Source organism: Syngnathoides biaculeatus, chromosome 8 (genome assembly GCF_019802595.1).
Source record: "Syngnathoides biaculeatus isolate LvHL_M chromosome 8, ASM1980259v1, whole genome shotgun sequence".
NCBI classification, from domain to species: Eukaryota; Metazoa; Chordata; class Actinopteri; order Syngnathiformes; family Syngnathidae; genus Syngnathoides; species Syngnathoides biaculeatus.
This window is the reverse complement of record NC_084647.1, coordinates 27667128-27688524: the sequence shown is the minus strand read 5'-3', so window position 1 is coordinate 27688524 and position 21397 is coordinate 27667128. Positions and strand designations below refer to the sequence as shown.

At 44.2% G+C, this 21397-nt stretch overlaps 1 protein-coding gene across 1 annotated transcript in view; it reads right to left on the bottom strand.

Annotated features, from left to right (window-relative positions):
• Positions 1-21397, bottom strand: part of zgc:85932 (uncharacterized protein LOC405875 homolog) — a 41851-nt gene that overhangs the window by 14197 nt on the left and 6257 nt on the right. The window contains exons 4-11 of the mRNA XM_061828597.1: positions 19097-19230; positions 16523-16694; positions 16174-16245; positions 8200-8291; positions 5896-5970; positions 4553-4707; positions 2313-2473; positions 804-1012 (exon numbers count right to left, since the gene is read on the bottom strand). Of these exons, the coding sequence (XP_061684581.1) occupies positions 804-1012; positions 2313-2473; positions 4553-4707; positions 5896-5970; positions 8200-8291; positions 16174-16245; positions 16523-16694; positions 19097-19230 (1070 nt within the window). The remainder of the gene's footprint in view (positions 1-803; positions 1013-2312; positions 2474-4552; positions 4708-5895; positions 5971-8199; positions 8292-16173; positions 16246-16522; positions 16695-19096; positions 19231-21397) is intronic.

Below are 21397 nucleotides of genomic sequence, written 5' to 3'. Positions count from 1 at the left end.
TTTAGAGAACGTTGACCAGAACGTCATGGTGTGACGGAGCCTTTACATAGAAACAAACCATTCACGCTCCCAATCACACCTAAGAGCAATTTAGAGTGTCCAATTAATGCATGTTTGGGGATGTGGGAGGAAACCGGAGTGCTTAGAGAAAACCCACGTGGACACAGGGAAAATATGCAAACTCCACAGAGGCGGAGCCGGGCTGAGAACCCCAGTCCTCAGAACTGTGAGCCAGACGCTCTAACCAGCCGCTCCATCGTGCTCCCCCAAATTTATATTTATAGTAGGGTAAATTTTCTCCGCTCACCCAAGAGTCATGACAGATTCTGTGTAGCCATACTGATATAAAATCCATGAATATTTTCAGAAGGGGAAGGGATATAATTAGGGACACTCACATAAATTCTTGTGACAATTGGTTGCAATCTTGTGACATTAAGCAACGTTAACCTTTTTCACTTAAGCGTGGACAACCATGACAAGGGGATTTAAAAATCTGAATTATGTCAGTGCATGCACTCTGTGAAGAATCTTTTTTTGAAAAACCTACTAAAATACATTGAATACTTCATGTTTTGAGTATATGGAGAGCAGTGAATTGAATTGGTGCACATTATACATCAGTAGAAAGGTTTTTGTGTTTTATGTGGTCAATAATGAGGCTGCACAATATACTTGAGAACATATTATTCATGAGAAATTATGATAATGGCAAAGGTTTTTCCCCCATTGTGCTCAGGCCAAATCAATAACAGCACTGACTGTGCCATCTGATGGCAACCTTGAGTACAAAGAGGACTCACGTGGCAGAGTGGCCTCGCTCGGTGAGCACGCGCAGCAGGAAGGCTCCCTGCTGATTGGGCTCGGCGGTGGATGGGATGACGACATAGTGACCTGGCGGGAGGTAACCCCGTAGAACCACCTCTCTCCGTGACGAGTAATAGCTACTGCTCATCGCCGGCCGCAGCTCACTCAGGTCTTCGGGCGACAGGTGGGTGCCCTCACGAGGTGCCTGGAGGGAACAAAACCATTGTCTGACGTCATGGTGATTTTTAATCATCTGCTTTTTTAAGCACAACTTGAAATGAAGGCTACTAGTCCACAGACTCGAACCATCATTGAAAAAGGTTGATGCTCTACCAAGTGAGTTGTCAAGGCTCTGTTGTGTGAGATAAGCGTTTCTTTGCATCCCTCCAATCACTAACAACCAGCAATGAGAATTATTGAACACGGAGTTGAAGTCTGAAACCTCAAATGAGAAGTATGATCCGCTACCAACTGAGCTATCTAGGACCTGTGATATTGCAGTCTTTGAGTGTGAGTGCAAGCCATTCTCATCCATCCAGATCAATTCCTAGGGCCTTTACAACTTACTGTAGAGAGTAATATTTACTTTTTACCACATGGTGTTTTATCAATTTATAAGTGGTCTGAAATATCCAAGTCTATGCTGCAAGACTAAACAGTTGTTTTTCGAAGTTTGTAAAGTAAACCAGGCTTTCCCCCCCCCCCCAAAGTTTTATATTTTTATTCATCAAAACTATCAAAAGTAGTCCATCTTAATCTATAGATAAGGAAAAAAAGATAAAGTAGCTGTCGTGAATAACTACAGAGAGAATATTGAAAGATTGCCCGTTAGTTTAGTAGCAACTTCTGAAAGGCCAAACTTGTAACCAAAACTACATCATTAGGTTTGTGGCAGGCGTTTTCACTTTGATTGATTTAGCAAAAAACATATTGGCAAAACCTGTAATATAACATCAACTCTATAGCAAGGAAACTATTTCAGTCTCAAAAGCCAGTTGTTGCCATTAATCCGAGCAACAGAAAAGTTAATTAACTATGCAGTCGCTCAATCATGTTAACTGTCTGAATTTCCACCACGTCTATTGTATACATTTTGGTCGTCATTATGTCTCCAATTGAAACGATTTACCTCACATAACATCTTTTAATTGACATTGTGCACATTCATTTAACCTTATTTAAATTTTGATTGGAAAGGGTTTGTGTGAGGTCATATGCCGTCTGCCAATTGACACTTGTGATTACTGGGATTGGCGCAATGGCGCCCTATGCCGAAGTCGATGAAGTCCAAAAAAGATGTGCACGCACAATAATTGCAAAATAAATAGGTGGCATGTCAATCATTGTACCGGAGCAACAATTCTTCTACATAGAAATACTCAAGTAAAAGTAAAAATATGGTTCATGGTCACAAGTTAAATTTCTCCCAAATGATGCTTGAGTAAACGTAGCAGGTTACTACCCACCTCTGGTTGTATGTATACTGTGACTTTGTGAGTGTTTACCGGGTATATGTGTAGAGCGATGGACAGGTCAATGCCTCGACGCCGTTGAAATTTCTGCATGAGAGCCAATATGAAGGCGCAGCGCTTTGGAGTGTCAGGTGATCCGTGTTCTGTGTGCTGGGAGAGCACCAAGCCAAATTGGGGATTTTTCCAGAACCAACCTGAAACACAAATACAAAGACACACCCACCCACACATACACACACACGCACGCACACACACACACACCCAGACACACACAAAGGTTCATGTTCAGGATTGATTAAGCAAAACCTCAAAGAAGCAAATTTGAGCGGGTATGCCTTTCTTTTTCATTCATACTGTATATGGAAGCCTCAGAAGTCAAACACATCCATTCCAGGACATTAACAGATGTTGTATTTGTTCTTGTTGTATGTTGTTAGAAAAAAAAGATGCATCATTACTCTTGTTCTGTCTTATTTTAACCTACATACCTAACAAACAAGACATATTTTGGGATGTGGGAGAAAAGTTGTTGAAGAAAACCCACGCAGGCACAGGGAGAAGAACATGCAAAATCCATATGGGCAAGGGCAGATTCGGCAACTGTGCCACCCATACAAGAAATTACATTTGGAAAATGAGCTTTTTAATTATACTAATTTTATATTTTGGAATGGCTGGTATTTGCCAACTTTTGTCATTGGCATAATTGAGGTCAACGAATTCTGCTTAGTAACAAGTGGCTACTGTTTACCCTCGTAGAGAAAGTAAAATATTTAAAAAGAAAAATGAATGCTCTTATTTTAAAGGGCCACTGTCATGAAATGCATGATTTTTAGTATGTTATTAACAGCCGACATTGAGCCATGCGTTTTTTTCACCACAAAACATGATTTTGACGTCTACACTTTTTTGTAACTCCTGCCATGAAAATCCTCTCGAAGGATTTGTTTTCGAAAAGAAGCAGGAAGTGACGTACATGGCGGGACCGCCCTCAAATGGACTCGTTTGTTTCCATTAGTTTTACCTTCGGGAAGGTAGCTCGTTGTTCCTTTGTGTTAGCCAAAATGCCGGCTCGTTGCATCGCTGGAGATTGCTTGAACACTCGGGAGGATGGGTTTACCCTTCATAAGTTTGCAAGTGACCCGGTTCGTCTCGAAAAATGGATTGCACGGCTGCAGAGGACAAGAGCTTCGCGGGTTCCAAATGACAGGTAGGTGTGTTTACAGCTACTAAAAAATAATGGTTTGGGGCGGACAACGTAATCTGTCTCTCATAACGTAACAAAAGATCCGCGTATGAAATATGTCGATGTGTGCGTCGCCCAGCCAACAATGTCTCAAGAGTGTTCATCGCGTACTGCGGCGACTTTGAACATACCCCTAAAAGCAACATAGACTAGACATAGACTAGGGTGCGCCTCTGTCCTGTACATCACTTCCTGCTTCTTATCGAAAACAAATCCCTGAGAGGATTTTCATGGCGGGAGTTACAAAAAGCTGTATACGTCAAAATCATGTTTTGTGGTGAAAAAACACATGGGATCATATTGGGTGTGGGTTTTTCATCAATAATATACAAAAAATCATCCATTTGACGACACTTGACTTTTAAGATGCAATGATGTGCAAATAGAACAAAAATAATTGAAACGGACAAGATTTTCCCTTTTCCGAGCAAGAAAGGTTTGGTCTGAAAAATGTGTTGCGAAGTTAAAGTAAAAATTGAGTTTACGGAAGGAAACGTGTGGATAGAATGGAAGCTGGACTACCTCAAGCGTCACATTCCGCACAAGGCATTTGAAAGCGATTAGAATTGTACGCAGATCTAAATTGGAAATCGGAATTGGCACTTTTTTTGGGAGAGTGCCAAAGAGAAAAGAAACGAGCTGACGCTGGTAAACAAATCGAACACAGAGCAAGTTAAAATGATCATCGACAATGTTCTCCTAGCCATCAACAGGAATGCATCTCTGCTGTCAGTTTAACAAATTCACAATCACATGGCAAAGGACCCCAGAATACCGGAAAGCTGACGTAGCAAACGTTATGCCTTTGAATTTTTTAATTCAATCAGGCTATGTAATAGATCAATTAATCAATCAATTAGTAATGTTAAAGTTCCCCCTTGGATAATGCTGAAAGCACAGAATACAGTGCACAAAAAGGTAGTTCTTGTATTTTAAAAGAAGGGAGCAAGATAACGTTCACCATCAAACTGTTTGGTAGCATCATTCAGTTCTCAGCATGCACAGCAAAATAATATTGTGCATTTACCTCCTTTGGGAGAGCCCCCAGCAGAGACGCGTGGCACCCAGGTCCCATGATGCATTGCACACGACCATGGTTGCACGCCTGCCTCACTTTGAATGTCGGCCAGGTGACACACCTCCATGGTCTCGAAGTTTTGTCGGAAGTCGGACGCTGACATCCTGCATGAGAACAGTCATTTTTTATTTCTTGCTGTCCAGTCTTTCCTGTTTTGCTTTCCATCATGTTTCCTTGCTTCAATCCTTCCTTTCATTTCCTTCCCTTTCATCATGTCAAAACATTTATTTTTCCTCACTGTTTATTTACTTTGTAGACTGGTGGCATTAGAAGCCTTGTGTGGTCATCTAACACCATGAAAACTCAAGGTTATCTAAAATTTGAGACATCAATTCTGTTCTTTTCACTGAAGATCAAGTTTCTTTCGGCTTGTCCCTTTCGGGGTCGCCACAGCGTGTCATCTCAGATGAACGCACATATATGTTTGGCACAATTTTTACGCCGGATGCCCTTCCTGACGCAACCCTTCTCAGGGAGTGGAGGCCTCAGTGGGATACGAACCCACAACCCCTGGTTTACCAAACCAGTGCTCTAACCACTGAGCTACAGGGCCTCGTTCTTTTCACTGAAGATATGCATATTGAAAACAAAAGGACACTACAAATTTGAGAAAGCCACAAAAAATAGAACAAAGGAAACAATCAAAGGGATGTACAATATACATGTTCAAAAGGAGTCAGAAGAAGTAAAGCACTTTTCAGGTCCTACCCCTAATTTAGTGAACATACCTGACTAGAAAATTGGAATGATTTAGGAAGCTATCGCTACATATTATATTCTACGAATCTTAATCCATGTATAGTATTTTAATAATGAAATACACCCTAACCATTTTAGTCAAGATAGCATAACTTCATTTTCCTCATAGATAATATTACTGTTTATTTTCTTTATGCACACACACACACACACACACACATGCACATGTACACACACAATATATTATTACTTTTATTTATGTTGCTCTGGTCTTTCCTGGACAATGTCTTCAGATGTCTTCATGTTTCTGCTATGTGTCCTGACGTTCATCTCTCCTTTCTTTCACCGTTGTCCTTCATTCTTGCTTTTTTCTTCATCCCCTTATTTCCCTCACTTACATTCTTTCCATTCCATCCTTTCTTCCTTCTTCTTCATTTGTTACTTTCTCCTTCCTTCCTTCCGTTTCTCTTAGCTCACTCCTTTTTTTAATTCTCTTCTTTTTATCTCCCAACATGGCTTGACAACATCCCATGAAAGCCCAGGACTATGTATAATAATACATTTAATAGTACTATAAATATTGTTAACCTCACCAGAACTCTCCATCTTCCCTTTGTATTCTGTCTAGTCGCTTTTGCTCCTCAGCACTCACTGTATTCCATTCGGGCCTGTAAAAGCAGTATATGTATAAAAAAAAAAGTAAAAAAGAAAAGATGACACTGAATTTTTTGAACATTTATAAAGTTTAAAGGAGGAGTCCGTTGATCAATGAAAATCCTTAATCCGATAGGTCATGTCTTATGTACTGTACCTTGAAAATTTGAGGTTAATTCGTTATCATTTGAAGGCGTTTTTATCGTCAATTACAAATTTTCATGGGCGCCACCATTTCGGCGAGCCACATGACCTACTTGCATGGATCTGACGTCTCCTGTGCATAACCAAAGAAATCATGACCAATTTGTAGTGTAATCACATGCAGTACCACCACAATCGGACACGTGAAAATGCCCTACTGTATCACGAAATTTTTACATAATTTGGATAGAAATAATCTGAGGAAGGCTCGGTGGCATATTCTACCCTGTAAGAAAAAGAAACATTGAAGGACCCAGTGGCTAGCAAAGTGTGGTCACCCTGAGCCAGACGACATATGTGTCATGCTCCTGGATTCCAGCCAGGGCTGGGCGTGGCCAGCTAATCTGAAGGTGCACACCTGCGCCTCATGACCTTTGATTAGACCCAGTACATATAGGACCCGGGGGACGACTATTACTCTGCTAGATCGTTGCTCTTCATGCCTCGTTCCCGCACTCCTGCTTTCTCGACTTCTGACCTCCGTGCACCGACCCGCGCCTGTTCATTGACCACCCTCGTAAGCCCATTCGTACTGGTACTACGAATTGTTTGGACTGTCTACCTGATCTCAGACCTCGGACCGAATAAAGGTTTCCTCTGTACTGTCTGCTGTCTCTGGAGTCGTGCATTTGGGTCCACCCTTGAGCCCCGCATCGTGACAATATGTACTAGTGTATTTGCACATTTATTTAAGACGAACACTTCGAGAGTACAATAAGTCTCTGAATTCTTTTAAATAACATTGTTATGATGTTGCTAACCAATGATAACAAAAGTACGTCTTACCATTAATGCAACTTCTTGCGCTTTCATACGTCATGCAGGCATTGAGACTTCCATACGTTCATCGTGACCGTATTTCAATTTGATTTGCCATCATGATGGTACAATGGTGAACAGCTCTTGCTTACAAAGGCATGTCGTTTATTCGTTTGATTATCTTGTCTTTTTGCGAAGTTGGCAAATTGTTGATTGGCAACAATGAGTACGAATGCTTTGGCATACTCCCCATCTGTCAATTCAAACATACAGCAGAACCCTGCCTCTCCACAAAGGCTGTCCATTCTTGTTGAAAACTTCGGTAAAAAGTAAGTTTCTTTCGGTTTGTCCCATTAGGGGTCGCCACAGCGTGACATCTCAGATTAACGCTTATATTTGTTTAGCACAGTTTTTGCGCTGGATGCCCTTCCTGACGCAACCCCTCTTGGAAGTAAAGGCCCCAGTGAGATACGAACTCACAACCCCTGGTTTCCCCAACCAATGCTCTAATCACTGAGCAACATCAAGTACGAATGTTTTGGCATACTCCCCATCTGTGAATTTAAACACACAGTAGAATCCTCTATCTCCACAAAGGGAGATATTCTCCATTCTCATATATATATATATATATATGTATATATATATATATATAAGATTCTTCATTCTTATATATATGGAGATATACTCCATTCTTGTTGAAAACTTCGGTACTCATATTTTTTTCTTTGAGCGGTCTTTGTCAAAAGCTTCCATAATTATTGTTCCACACAATCAGCGTTCGACCATTCTGTGCCAGTGGTTAGTTAGCGAGTCAGACTCCGCGTCATTCCCATCGAAAATCCATCCAAATATTCACCAGTATTTACAGCCACAGGTTGAAATCTGTATGGATGTATTCCTCCATCTTCGCGATCAACCGATGCTGCTATTTCTTCAGCAGATGAGGATAAATCTGAGAAATCAGCGCTGTCGAGGATTGTGTTTGCGCAGAGGAAGCGCATATGAGCCGTCACTTCCTGTTTTCTAAGGCATGTGACTTCGACAAAATGGCGGTATCCAGGAAAATTCATAATTGCAGATAAAAACACCATTAAAGGATATCAGATTAACCTAAAATTTTCAAGGTACAGTACATATGACATGACCTATCGGATTAAGGCATTTCATTGTTTAGCAGACTATTCCTTTAAATTTGGAGATTTGTGGGGTTTTTTTTGTTAGTTGTTCGCTGCAGCTGTGTAATTAGAATTTTTTTAGGTAAGTGACATCTGACAAACCCTTCGAGGTCGCTCCATGGGCCCAGCCACTCTGTATTACCCCACGGGTTGAGGATACGCACCAGGTCCACGGGTCCATATGTGGTCTGCACCTGGGGGATCAACCAAGGTTAAAACATTTTCACCCCAATGTTGAACCTTATATAGTCATACATCAACTTTTTTTTAAAAAGAATCCAGAATTCAAAACAAAATGTAGCGCTAAGCAGACCTTCAGTCCGACACTGATGCCTCCAGGCGTCCTACCCGGCCGCAAAAAAAATTCCTAATCAGAGAGTCATCAAGAATCAACTTGCGGGAGATCACACGTGAGTTACTCCGGGCTACCCCCTTCCAGTCCACAAGAAACTGGGAACCCCTACCCCTTACGTCACATCAAGGATGCGTGATACAGCGAAGGGAGGATGGTGGTCGTTGATATTATGAGGAGGTGGAGAGGGTAAGGCTGGAGGGCTAAAAGGAGGAGGTGGAGATATCTTTGCGCAGAGACACATGGAACGTCGGCTGGATCTTGAGGGATTTTGGGACCTTTAATTAAACTAACGTGGGACTGATGATTTTGTTGATTGGGGAGGGACCAATAAAGGATAGATTGAGCTGACAGGATTCAGTATGGAGAGGGAGGGCATGTGAGGAGAGCCAACCTGTCTGACCCACCTGTACTCAGGCGTGGGAGAGTGAGCCATTTATTTTTAAATGGATTCAAAACTTTCCTGATGTCCTACCAAATGGAATGGACCCTTCTTAGATGATCTGTCACCATAGAATCGCCACAGTATTCTGCTGTTCCTTAAACAACAGAACAGGCCACGAAAGGAGACATACCTGTTGTGGAGCCGATAAGGCAGTTGTGGGCATATTTGATCCACTGAAGAAAGGCACATCAAGAGGTGGGATTGCATGCGGCAATGCAGCAAAGTGCCGACTCCAGAGGCTAATTCAGCTGTTGGGCTGTGGATGGCACCCAGAAGACAGACCGATGCGCCCACTAAAGAACTCCTTCCATATCTGGGAGGCAAACTGAGGACCTAGGTCCAAGACTATGTCAATTGGGATTCCATGGGGTTTAAAGGGCCACTGTCATGACATGGGTGATTTTTAGTATGTTAATGAAAAAACTTCAGCCAATATGGGCCCATGCGTTTTTTTCACCACAAAAGTTGATTTAGACGTATATGGCATTTTGTAGTGCACACCATGAAAATCCTCTCGAGGGATTTTTTTTCAAGAAGAAGCAGGAAGTGACGTACATGGCGGGACTCGTTTGTTTCTATTAGTTTTACCTCCGGGAAGGTAGCTCGTTGTTCCTTCGTGGTAGTCAAAATGCTGGCTCGTTGCATTGCTGGACATTGCTTGAACACCCGGGAGGATGGATTTACCCTTCATAAGTTTGCAAGAGACCCGGTTCGTTGTGAAAAATGGATTGCACGGGTGCAAACAACGAGAGCTTCGTGGGTTCCAAATGACGGGTAGATGTGTATACAGCTACTAAAAAAAAAATAATATTTTCTCCTAACGTAACAAAAGATCCACGTCTGTATGATAGGCGTGCTGAACGTGTCGATGTGCGCGTCGGACGGCATCAGGCTCACCGGCGAAGGCTGGTGCATCGCCTCGCCAGCGAAGGAAGAACTCTGTGGACAATGCCGCACTCAGCCGCGTGCGACAACGCCATAAAGCGCCCCGGCTCGAATGTGTTGTTCATCGCGGACGGCGGCTATGAACAATGCCCTAAAGCAGCCCAGCTTGGCTCCGTAATAAGCCACATCAGCGCCAAAAATGAGCCACACTGGCCGAAGTGCCGCGTCAGCCGGTCGCGGCTTCGGCGAAGCCTGCGCGTCGGGCCCGCTGACGGCGGCGGCTCTGAAGAACGCTGATACAGTGCCGCACTCAGCCGCGTGCAACGACAACGCTGTAAAGCGCCCCGGCTTGACGGTGTTGTTCATCACGTACGGTGGCGGCTATGAACAACGCCCTAAAGCAGCCCTGCTCGGCTCTGTGATAAGCCACCTCGGCGCCGAAAATGACCCACACCGGCAGAGGCGCCGCGTCTGCCGATCACGGCTTCGATGAAGGCTGCGCGTCGGGCTTGCAGATGGCGGCGGCTCTGAAGAATGCTCCGGACAATGCAGCACTCAGCCGCGTGCAACGACAACGCCGTAAAGCACCCCGGCTCGACGGTGTTGTTCATCGCGTACTGCGACAGCTATGAACAATGCCCTAAAGCACCCCAGCTCGGCTTCGTGATAAGCTACTTCAGCGCCGCGATGGCTCATCTCCGCCGCGGAAGTGGATCATACGGGGAGGCGGTTTGGCTGTGATCGCATATCATCTGAATATGGCTCCAAACAATGGGGTAATATTGCCCCGGTCTCTTCACTCGGTTGTGAGATGTTCTCTTCTTCGAAAAGAGCTTGTGTCAGAAGGGACGTGTTCGTCTCCCATAGTTCGGTCCACCGCGTGTTTTCATTGGCGAATATCCGGTGACGTTACGGACAGGGGATGCAGCAATTTGGCGACCACTTGGATGTCGTAGAATGACACTTCTGCAACTTTGCACATGGATGACGCGCTCTCCGCTCATATTTATTTTTTCGTATAGACATTGATGTGAATAATGTTATATGTATTTTTTTATTACGATATCTATTTTAGAATGTTTATAGGGATGACACTAGACCTTTAAAAACATGATTGACAAGAATGTAAGTGATTTCAAAGTCAAAGTCAGATGAAGTCCTTATTTGGATAGGGGTATGTAATGGAAATGGAGAATTGATCGATATTAGTAATAACGCTAGTGTTACTTTTGTTGGGAGGTAGCCCGGTTGCAAAGGCCAAGGGAATGTGAGACCTGGGACGGCACAGGATAGGTCAGGGGTGCAGCAGAGTACATGGAAGAGAGAGAGTCATGCATGCCGTTGTGGGAGCCAGCGCCTAAGGAGGGGCTGAAATTAAATCGGCCCACCATGATTGTCAGGGGGTTAAGACGTTTGGGGGGGATAGAGATAGACAAGATTTTTATGATTATTCCATGTAATAAATGAACAATCTTTCTCCTTCTGCCAATGCCTCCACTTTTCCATCCAGAGCAGTGACCAGGCCAGGAAGAGGTTTGAGAGGGAGTTGGAGTTGACATGCTTAACCCTCATGAAGAACCAGAATCAAAGAGGGCGGTTACTGGTGTGTTGTGAACGGGTTGTGGGGAGCCTGTCTTGCCAAGGACTGACTGTGTTGTGTCACTCAAGGAAGCTGCAGAGCCGGATGTAATGCAAATTGCCAATGAAAATGTTAATTTCTACAAGTGATAATGTGAAGAATAACATTTGTAAAAGCTGCAGATAACTGTACACACTCTACCTCAACGATAAGGTTGTTTTAGCAACTTGTTTTACACTAGGCACTGCTGTTGTTATAGATCAGATTAGCTTTATCAGCAACATCCTGACAGTCCAAGGCCCACTAGATAATCTGTTTCTCTAGTTTCTTAAACTTTGGTCATATTTTAAGAAACTACAAAATCAAACATGACCGTAATGTGTACAAACACAAGATATTGCACAATCATTAAAGACTAGTTTTAATCTCTTTGAGGCTATCAGCTCATTGGTTTGTATGGGGTCCAGACGACAGGTATGGAATTCCGACTAGCAACAAACAAGAGGAAAGCAACCAGGAAAGACGATAAGTCGAGTTATTCATCTACTTGCTTGTTAAAATGGAATCTGGTGCGTAACTGTTCATTACTGTTATTGCCCTGGTACATAAATACTTAGCACCCAACCCATTTTTTCAAGTAAAGCAGTGATGAGTAAGCCCTGGGAATTATGCCTAGTACCAAATGGCCAGTTAATGTCACACCAGCCGAGTGGGTGTAGCAACAAGGCTTCTTTCTGTGCTAACAAAACACAGGAAAACGCCACAACAGCAAGCTATGAAGTCGGTAAACTTACTGCACCGCACGGCAAACCGTTCTCAGGCGGCAATGTCATAAAGCATGGAAATAATGTGCCTGGAAAAAGTGTGCAATTTCAACAATGTAGCTTATCCAGGAATACAGTGATATGGAGAATCAAGTATTTGTTGGCTAGCTTGACACTTTAGCTGAGAAACAAAGCTTGTGCTTTTGATTTTTACTCCACTGCCTACGATGAGAGCACTGATGCCACAGACACCGCAGAGCTGTTGATTTTCCTGCGGGGCGTAGATGATCATTTTTGCTGCGTGATATGACAAGCCTAAAAGGCACAACGACTGGGAGAGATTTTTTGAAGCGCTGCCAGAGGCAGTTGAAAAGATGGGGCTTAAATGGGACAAGCTCGGTGGAGTAACATTAGATGAAGCCCCAACCATCGCGCCAAGGAATGGCATCAATGGTGTGTGCCGAGGTACTGGAAATGGTAGTTAGGTGAGGCTGTTGGGAAGCACTGTATAATCCACCAAGAAGCACTGTGTGCTAAGATTGTCCAACAGGGTGGTGTGATGAACATTGTTATAAAAACTATCAACATAATTCGAGCTAGAGGATTGTACCATTGAGAATTTCAAGCTTTCCTGTGGAGGGTGAATACACGGATTTTCTCTATCACTCTGTTGTGCGCTGGCTCAGTCACTGCTCTGTGCTCCAGCAGTTTTTATTCGCTGAGATTGGAAATTGACCACTTTTTGAAGGAGAAGGACATGATCTCTTCATGAGTTGAGTGACACAATGTGGCTGGCAGACATAGCATTTTTAATTAATCTTAATAATGATCTGCAGATGCCTAACAAGAACCTACAAGGGAAAAAGAACAGCTGGTGCCACACCTGTACGCACATATGAAAGCCTTCCGTTTAAGCGTCCACCTGTTTCAGACACTACTACAAAGCTTGAATGTTGCACACTTCGCTGCGCTGTTTGAAATTATATCTGGTTTTTCAAAGTCCCACTTTTCTGATAAAAAGGAGAAATATATGTCTGTGATTGCATCTCTGGTGACTAGAGTTCAACCGGTGTTTCCAAGATTTTTCTGTCATTGAAAAAGAAATCAAGCTGTTCTCGACACTCTTCCCGGTAAATGCAGAAGAAGTGTAAGCGAATCTGCAGTTACAACAGATAAAAATGCAATGTGAGGATACTCTGAAGAGTAAATCCCTCCCTGACTTCTATTAGAGTTTGGATAATGGCAAGTTTCCTCTGAAGAGACGCCACACAAAAAGAATGATGAGCTTGTTCGCCTCAACCTACAGATCTGAGCAAATATTTTAGCTGTTAAATCAGAAAAAAAACAGACTGAGAACCAGACTGATAGCGATCTCCGTGACGTCCTTCGAGTCTCAACCACCAAACCTTTTCCTGACATGTCAGCCATCTTTGAATTGACCCCTCCGTAGAAATTGCGTCATCCGCGTTGCTGACCAATCAGAGGCCAGAGATCTGCATAAACCACGCCCCTTTTTTGGACCCGCAGTTCCCTCAGACAACGTCGCATGGTCCAGTATAGCTTCTGTTAGCGTTTTATCGCGTATTTGGGTTCTTTAACAATAGATATGGTTAAGAGGTGTAGTCACGGACTTTGTAATAGTGACGAAAGGTATCCTGAAAGGCTAGTTGGTGGAGTTCAATTCGTACCCTTTCCAAAACCGAAGACCCAGTACGAAAAATGTCTTCGATGGATCAAACTTTGTGGAAGACCGCATCATCAACTGAATCCATCTAAAATCAACCGGAACAGAAGACAGAGTACGAAAAATGTCTTCGATGGATCAAACTTTGTGGAAGACCGCATCATCAACTGAATCCATATGTTTGCACGAAGGTAAGCCCTATATTTGATTTTCAATACATGCCTCGTATAAATGAATTAGCAGTTCTTCGCTTGCATAATATAGCTACGTGTGAATGATTGACACACTTGATCTGTGTTGAGCGATATTTTGCGATGATCTGACTGCACAAACGTGTCCCTTTGTTCGCGGCTAATGAGCTAAGCTAAACCGGACTAGCAGTCCTAAAAGCCTTCGACATGCACCGAGACACCAAGACTGAAGGAAGGATGTTTGAGGACACTAAAGTAGTGATTGTCGTACTCTGTCGGGACTTACGTAGGTTCGGCACTAATTCAAGAATAATTATTGAGGGGAGCGCGTGACGTTACACAAAGAAAACGAGAGAAACAACTCGTAAATCAAGCCTCCCCTTCTTCTTTTCCTTCATACGGCGGTTCACAAACGGCTATACAGATACATATACAGATTCTGCACACAAGTGTGATATGTAACACGAAAATAGGAAACTGTCAATGACGAATTCGTCTTTGGGTTATAATATATTATATAATGTGGCTTCTCGGTCTTTCTCTGACTCTGGAAAGATCTCGCGCTAATATCAATGGTTTCTCCGTTGATATGCATGTAAATACCATTGAAATACCCCTCGCTGAAATACTTGAAACCCTGCTGTCTGCTTTTCAACGATATTTCACTGTTAGCTAAGAATGCGAGTGAGAAATCAGCTGGTAAATCGGACAGTTTTGCTCTATTCTTTTCTTGCTGCGCCGCCCTTTTTGCTAATTGTTTGTCTGACGTAGGCACACATGGCGTGACGTCACTTCAGGAGGCGTGGTTAAGTGCCCTGTTCGGAGGGGTCAATTGAATTCAATGACAGCATCACTGCTCCCAGGGAGGACAGTGTCACATTATAGGCAGGTTAGAAATTATACAGTAGCACAACTCTAGTCATGACATGTGACGATTGGTAGTTTGTTTGGTGTTGTTTGGTTCTTTCAGTGTTACGTCACCTATCATGTGAGTTCAAATCTGTGCAGTGTCATCTACAGGAGCCACAATGATCAGAGTAGACTGTTAGGCAAAGGTCATTATTTACATGTCAGCAATTCTTTCTTTACATTTTGGACTTCTTTGAAGCTATGGGTTTGGTAATGTACATTATGTGATTTAAATAAATGGATTCTTAAAATCAATTATGAATGAATTAAACTGTCATGCATTCACTTTATGCAACCCAATTTGTTGATTGTTGGATATTTCTTCTTTGAAATTTTTAATTTTAAAAAAACTAATTATGTCACAAAAAAGTACTGAATTATTGTTGGATAGCAAAATTGATGTATGCAGATATTTATTATCTATTCATTGGCTTGTCGGCAGCATCACGGTGGAGCAACTGGTTACAGCGTCTGCCTCGCAGTTCTAAGGACCAGGCTTCAAATTCTGGCACTGCCTTGGTGGAGTTTGCATGTTCTCCCCGTGTCTGCGTGGGTATTTTCCAGGCACTCCAGTTTCCTCCCACCTCCCAAAAACATGCATTCACTGAAGACTCCAAATTGCTCAAAGGTTTGATTGTGTGTGTGTATGGTTGTTTGTTTCCATGTGCCTTGCGAATGGCTGGCAACCAGTTAAGGGTGTACCCCACCTCCTGCCCGAAGATAACTGGGATAGGCTCCAGCACTCCCGTTACCCTTGTGAGGATAAGCGTTCAGATAATGGATGGATGGACTTATAAGCAAGTTAGAAATGCCACCTCTAATGTGGGGCTCTGCCCTTTATTTATTTTTCTGTATTTGGCCTTGAACAAAAAAAAGTTAGGACACCCCTGTACTTGGTACTGAAGTTTTCACGTCAGCTGTTTTTGGTTGTTTTACTATTGTTTTTTTGGAAATGTGACTTACTGTAGTTTTCCTTGTTTTGTAAGTCCATGGTACCGACCTACATAAAACTTGTAATCCAATTTGTAATTGTTCTAAATGTTATTGCTCCGCTTATGGATTTAATAATAGCACATAATGAATGTAAGTATACATTGTATAGAAAAAAATGGTAATATAATCATTATATCAGGCAAATTATAATGCTTTGATCACATTTTTTTTAATCCCTTCTTTTGAGCAGCAAATGATTAGAAACTGTTAAACTCTCCAGACGTCTAGAGATAATCAATATAAACAGACGTGAAGTAGCAAGCAACACCTTTACCTTTTCCACAGCAGTCAGTGAGTATGCATGTCTGAACATGATTCCCAGCTCATTCCTGTACTCCAAAGGACCCTGCAGGGGAAGCAACCATTGAACATGTTCATGAAAAAAATAGTCATGAGTCATGTAAGCTAAGTCAAGCAGTCAGTGAGTATGCATGTCTGAACATGATTCCCAGCTCATTCCTGTACTCCAAAGGACCCTGCAGGAGAAGCAACCATTGAACATGTTCATGAAAAAAATAGTCATGAGTCATGTAAGCTAAGTCAAATGTCTTTGGGTGGAGTTCCAAAGAAAAGGCGGCAGGATTAGTATTAAGACGCGACTCGACATGCTGGCAGCCTCCTACCTGTGTGTTGGCGCAGTTGATGAGCGCGCCCTTGGCTAACAGCTCCACCAGAAAGGCCGGGAGCTCCCTGGGCAGCATGGCCACACTCAGAACCTCGGCCACACCACCTGTCATGTCCACCATGGCCTCATGAGGAAAGCCCATGTCCAGGGCACGGTAGCCTCCTTTTAGCCTGAAAGACACACAATGCATGTACTGTAAATGTCAACGAGCTATTGTTTTGCATGATCAATATTCATGAAATGTACGGGGCCTTTCACCACCTTTTGCATGGTGAATTCCAGAGAATTGCAAGTCCTAGAATTCCTCCCAAATTGTTGACTTCCTGTTCAATTTTGGACATGGGTTCTCAGGACTCCTCGAAGCCGTCAACTTATCGTGGTCGAAGGGTTTTTCTGTCCCAATGATCCTAGGAGTTAAGTTGTCGGGGGCTTCAGGCCCCCGCTATGGTCACCCATGACAAACAGGTCCTAGGTGAGGGACCAGACAAAGTACGTATATGAGACTCCTATGATGAAAGATTTAAATAGATGGACGCAGGTCACCGGGGCCCCCAAACGGAATGCAGCTTTAGTGGTCGGTGAAGCAAAACCTCAGGAATGGGAGGAGTTCAGTGAGGCTACGATGAAAAACTTTCAGATGGCTTCAAGGAATTTGTGATCCACTACCGGCGTCTCAGGAGGGGGAAGCAGTGCACCATCAACACTGTGTATGATGACAACGGGATGTTGCTGACCTCGACACTAGACGTTGTGAGTATGTGAAGAATACTTCGGAGACCTCTTCAATTCCACTGACAGGCCTTCCCGTGAGGAAGCAGTGTCTGGGTTATCTGAGGCGGGCTCTCCTATTTCTGGGGTTGAGGTCATCGAGGTGGTTAAAAACTCCTCTGTAGAAAGCCCCTGGGGGTGGATGAAATTCGGCCAGAGTTCCTAAAGGCTCTGGATGTTGTGCGGCTGTCCTGGTTGGCATGCCTCTGCAACATCGCATGGACATTGGGGACAGTGTCTCTGGATTCGCAGACTGGGGTGGTGATCGCTCTTTTTAAGAAGGGGGGCCAGAAGGTGTGTTCCAACTACAGGGGATCACTGTCCTCAGCCTCCCCAGCATGGTCTATTCAGGGGTGCTGGAGAAGACGTCAGGAAGTCAGATCTCAGATTTAGGAGGAGCAATGTGTTTTTCATCCTGACCGTGGAACAGTGGACCAGCTCTATACCCTCAGCAGGGTCCTCGAGGGTGCATGGGAGTTTGTCCAACCAATCTACATGTGATTTGTGGACTTGAAAAAGGTGCTCAACTGTGTCCCTCAGGGAGTCCTGTGGGGGGTACTTCAGGAGTATGGGGTACTGAACCTCTTGATACGGGCTGTTCGGTCTCTGTACAACCAGTGTCAGACTTTTGGTCCGCATTGGCGGCAGTAAGTCGGACTCATTTTCGGTGAAGGTTGGACTTCTCCAAGGCTGCCCTTTGTCACAGATTCTGTTCGTAACGTTTATGGACAGAATTTGAAAGCGCAGCTAAGGCACCCCCTATGCCTTCGGTTCGGAGGCCTCTGTATTATTTTGCAGATAATGTGGTTTTGTTGGCTTCATCAAGGCGTGATCTCCAACTCTCACTTGAGCAATTTGCAGCAGAGTGTGAGGATCAGCACCTCCAAATCTGAGACCATGGTCCTCAGTCAGAAAAGGGTGGTGGTCCCGCCCCAGGTCCGAGATGAGATCCTGACCCAAGTGGAGGAGCTCAAGTATCTTGGGGTATTGTTCACGAGTGAGGGAAGAATAGAACAGGAGATCGACAAGCGGCTTGTTGCAGTGTCTGCAGTGTGGCGGACTTTGTATTGAGCTGTTGTGGTAAAGAAGGAGCTAAGCTGAAAGGTGAATCTCTTTATTTACCGGTTGATCTACCTTACTACCCTCACTTATGGTCACAACCTGTGGGTCATGACCAGAAGAACAAGATCCCTGGATAAAAGTGGCCAAAATGAGCATCGAACAGATGTGGGCACACTTATTGCCCGCCTTCGCCCCTGACTCTGCCTCATGATGTTGGGGTTTAGGGGACGGGTTAAAGTATCTCGGGGTCAGATTCACTAGTGAGGGAAGACTGGAGCACAAGATCGACAGACTGATCTGCTATGATGCAAACTCTGCATCGGTCTCTACTGGTGAATAAGGAGTTGAGCCGAAAGGCAAAGTTCTGGATTTACCGATCAATCTAAATTCCTACCCACACGGTCACAACCTGTGGGTCATCACTGAAACAGGAGCTGAAAAAAGTTTTCTCAGCAGGGTGTCTACGCTCTACCTTAGAGATAAGGTGCGACTCCCCAGAAGAAGGGCCCAGGGATGAACCAGGACACACTGGAGAGACTATATCTTTGGCCTGGCCTAAGGATGCCTCAGAATCCCCCAAGAAGAGTTATACAAGGTGGCTAGGGAGAGGTATTAGCCTTAGCGAGGAACTCTCCAAATCTCAAGGTTTTGTATAATTTCAACCACATCTAAAGTACTGGAAAGATGGATGACAATAAATTGGAAATTAACTGGAGAAAGACAGACAGACAGAGGTCCTCACTTGGCGTAGGCCTTTTCAAGCAGGGAGCTCCAGAATTCTCGTTTTTCAGGCGAGCTGAGGTACATCAGACTGTTCCCATACGTTGGCAGTAGGTCGTCGATGCGGACCTCCTCCCACTGACCGTACTGCCAAAACTGTAGATGGTGAGGAAGGACACAGCAGCCACATTTTCATTCTGATTCAAATCATTCCAATTGAAAGTCTAAAATCAACTGTTTACATCTGACGTGATCTATTCAGATCTGGTGTTTACACGTGTCACTACATTTAATCAGAATAACCGTTTTACGTACGTGTTACATGCACAAAAATAGTTATTTGATGAAATGAGTATTTATCAATATGGAGGTCAGTTGTCTATTTAGCACTGTAGTTTAGATTATTTTTGTATTTTTAATAAAACAACACGTTCGTATAAACAAGTTACAATTAATAAAAAACAAGTTCTCCGTCACAGATCAGATCTGTATGGAAGCTGCCATATTTTCATGTGCGTATCACAGCACATTTACATCAAGACAGAGCATTCGCAGACAAAATGAAGCCTGACTGCATTCTGAACATTAGTATTACAAATTATTTTTGGAGAATTTTTTTTAAAGATGAGTCATATTTTATTGAGACAAATGTCTTACGAGATTAAAGTTATACATTTAATACATTTTTAAGAAAGCTTAAATCTTGGGAGTCAGATTTTGCTATGCAGAAGTTGTAGTGTGAGAATAAATTTAAGAATAATGTCGCCTTTTTCACCAGATAATTTTACAAATAAAGTACATTTTCAAGAAAAAAAAGGAAAAGTATTTTTAAGGAATTCTCTTTAAAAAATAAAAGCCTTCGTTTTTTCAAGATAATGAAGACATACAAATATTTTTAAAAATTCAAAGGTTTTTTTAAGTGCTTCAGGGCTTCACCCTCCTGAGGACGTGCCTGTGTGGAGTTTGCATATTCTACCCATGCCTACATGGATTTTCTCTGAGTACTTTGGTTTCCTCCTAAATTCCAAACACATTCAAGGTATTGTAGGTTAATTGAAGAATCTAAATTGCCTGTTGGTGTAAGTGTACGTGCAATAGTTGCTTGTTTATACAGTATATGATCTGCGATTGGCTGGGTGCACCCCGTGTCTCATCCAGAGTCATTTGGGAAAGCCTCCAGCAAGACTCCAACCGTCGTGAAGATGAGCAATAAAACAAACGGACGTGTCACGTCCCATCGGAACGAGAGTAGGACCCAAATGCAGGAACTCCGAAGACGCAAGGTAGTTCAAGAAGAGACACGTTTATTATATACAGAGGTAGGGGATCGAGCAGGCAGTCCAGCGCAGCAGCGGTAGTTGGGACGTCGGGCGAAGAGAGTAGGTGAGCGGGCAAGCAGGAGTCGGCGCACAGGAGAACAATCAAAGCAGGCAGAAGTAACCAAGTCAGGCTTACAAGGGTGGTCGGAGAACGGGCGAAGGTCGGTACACACAGGTTCGATCAGGGATACCGGAGCACACGAACGGGACATGAAGATCATACGAACTGGCGGCGGCCAGTTGTCATCGCGGTCATATAAATCCACAGCATAATCAGGCTGCATGAGGCGCAGGTGTGCACCTTCCAATCAGCGCACCTGCGCGGACACCCGCACAGCTCGTGCTGGAGCAGCAGGATCATGACAGTACCCCCCCCCCCCCCCGCCCCCCCTCAAAGGCACGGCTCCCAGACGTGCCTAAACGAAAAAACAGACAATAATTAACACAGGCAGGGGTGGGCGGAAGAGGTGTCCGGAGGAGGGCACGCCCCCACCCCCGAACCCCAGTCTGGTGGCCATCCAGGCCACCAAACACAAGGCGTCCGGGTGGACGGGTCAGGAGGACGACCCGGACGCCAAGCACCAGGGTCCCCAAGGGGCGATTCGGGCGGACGACCTCTGTGAGGAACCAAACGGCGAAGCAGGAAGGCCACTGCTCCGGACGAGAACCTCCCACTCCGTCGTTGCAAGACAACCAGGGATTGGTCGCCACCGAGGCTTGGTCAGTAGGCAGCCGTGGATTGGTCACCAACGAGGCCAGGTCATGAAGCGGCTGGGAGCCATCTGGAGCGAATAGGATGATGGAGAGAAGGACCAGAGCCATGACCACCATACCGAAGTCTCTCCAGCTCCAGGGTGGCTCCACAGAACTCCCACTCCTCCTGGACAGGAACGTGAGAAGGCGGCGACACCATCGCCCCCTCCTGGACAGCAACGTGAGAAGGCGGCGACACCATCGCCCCCTCCTGGACAGCAACGTGAGAAGGCGGCGACACCATCGCCCCC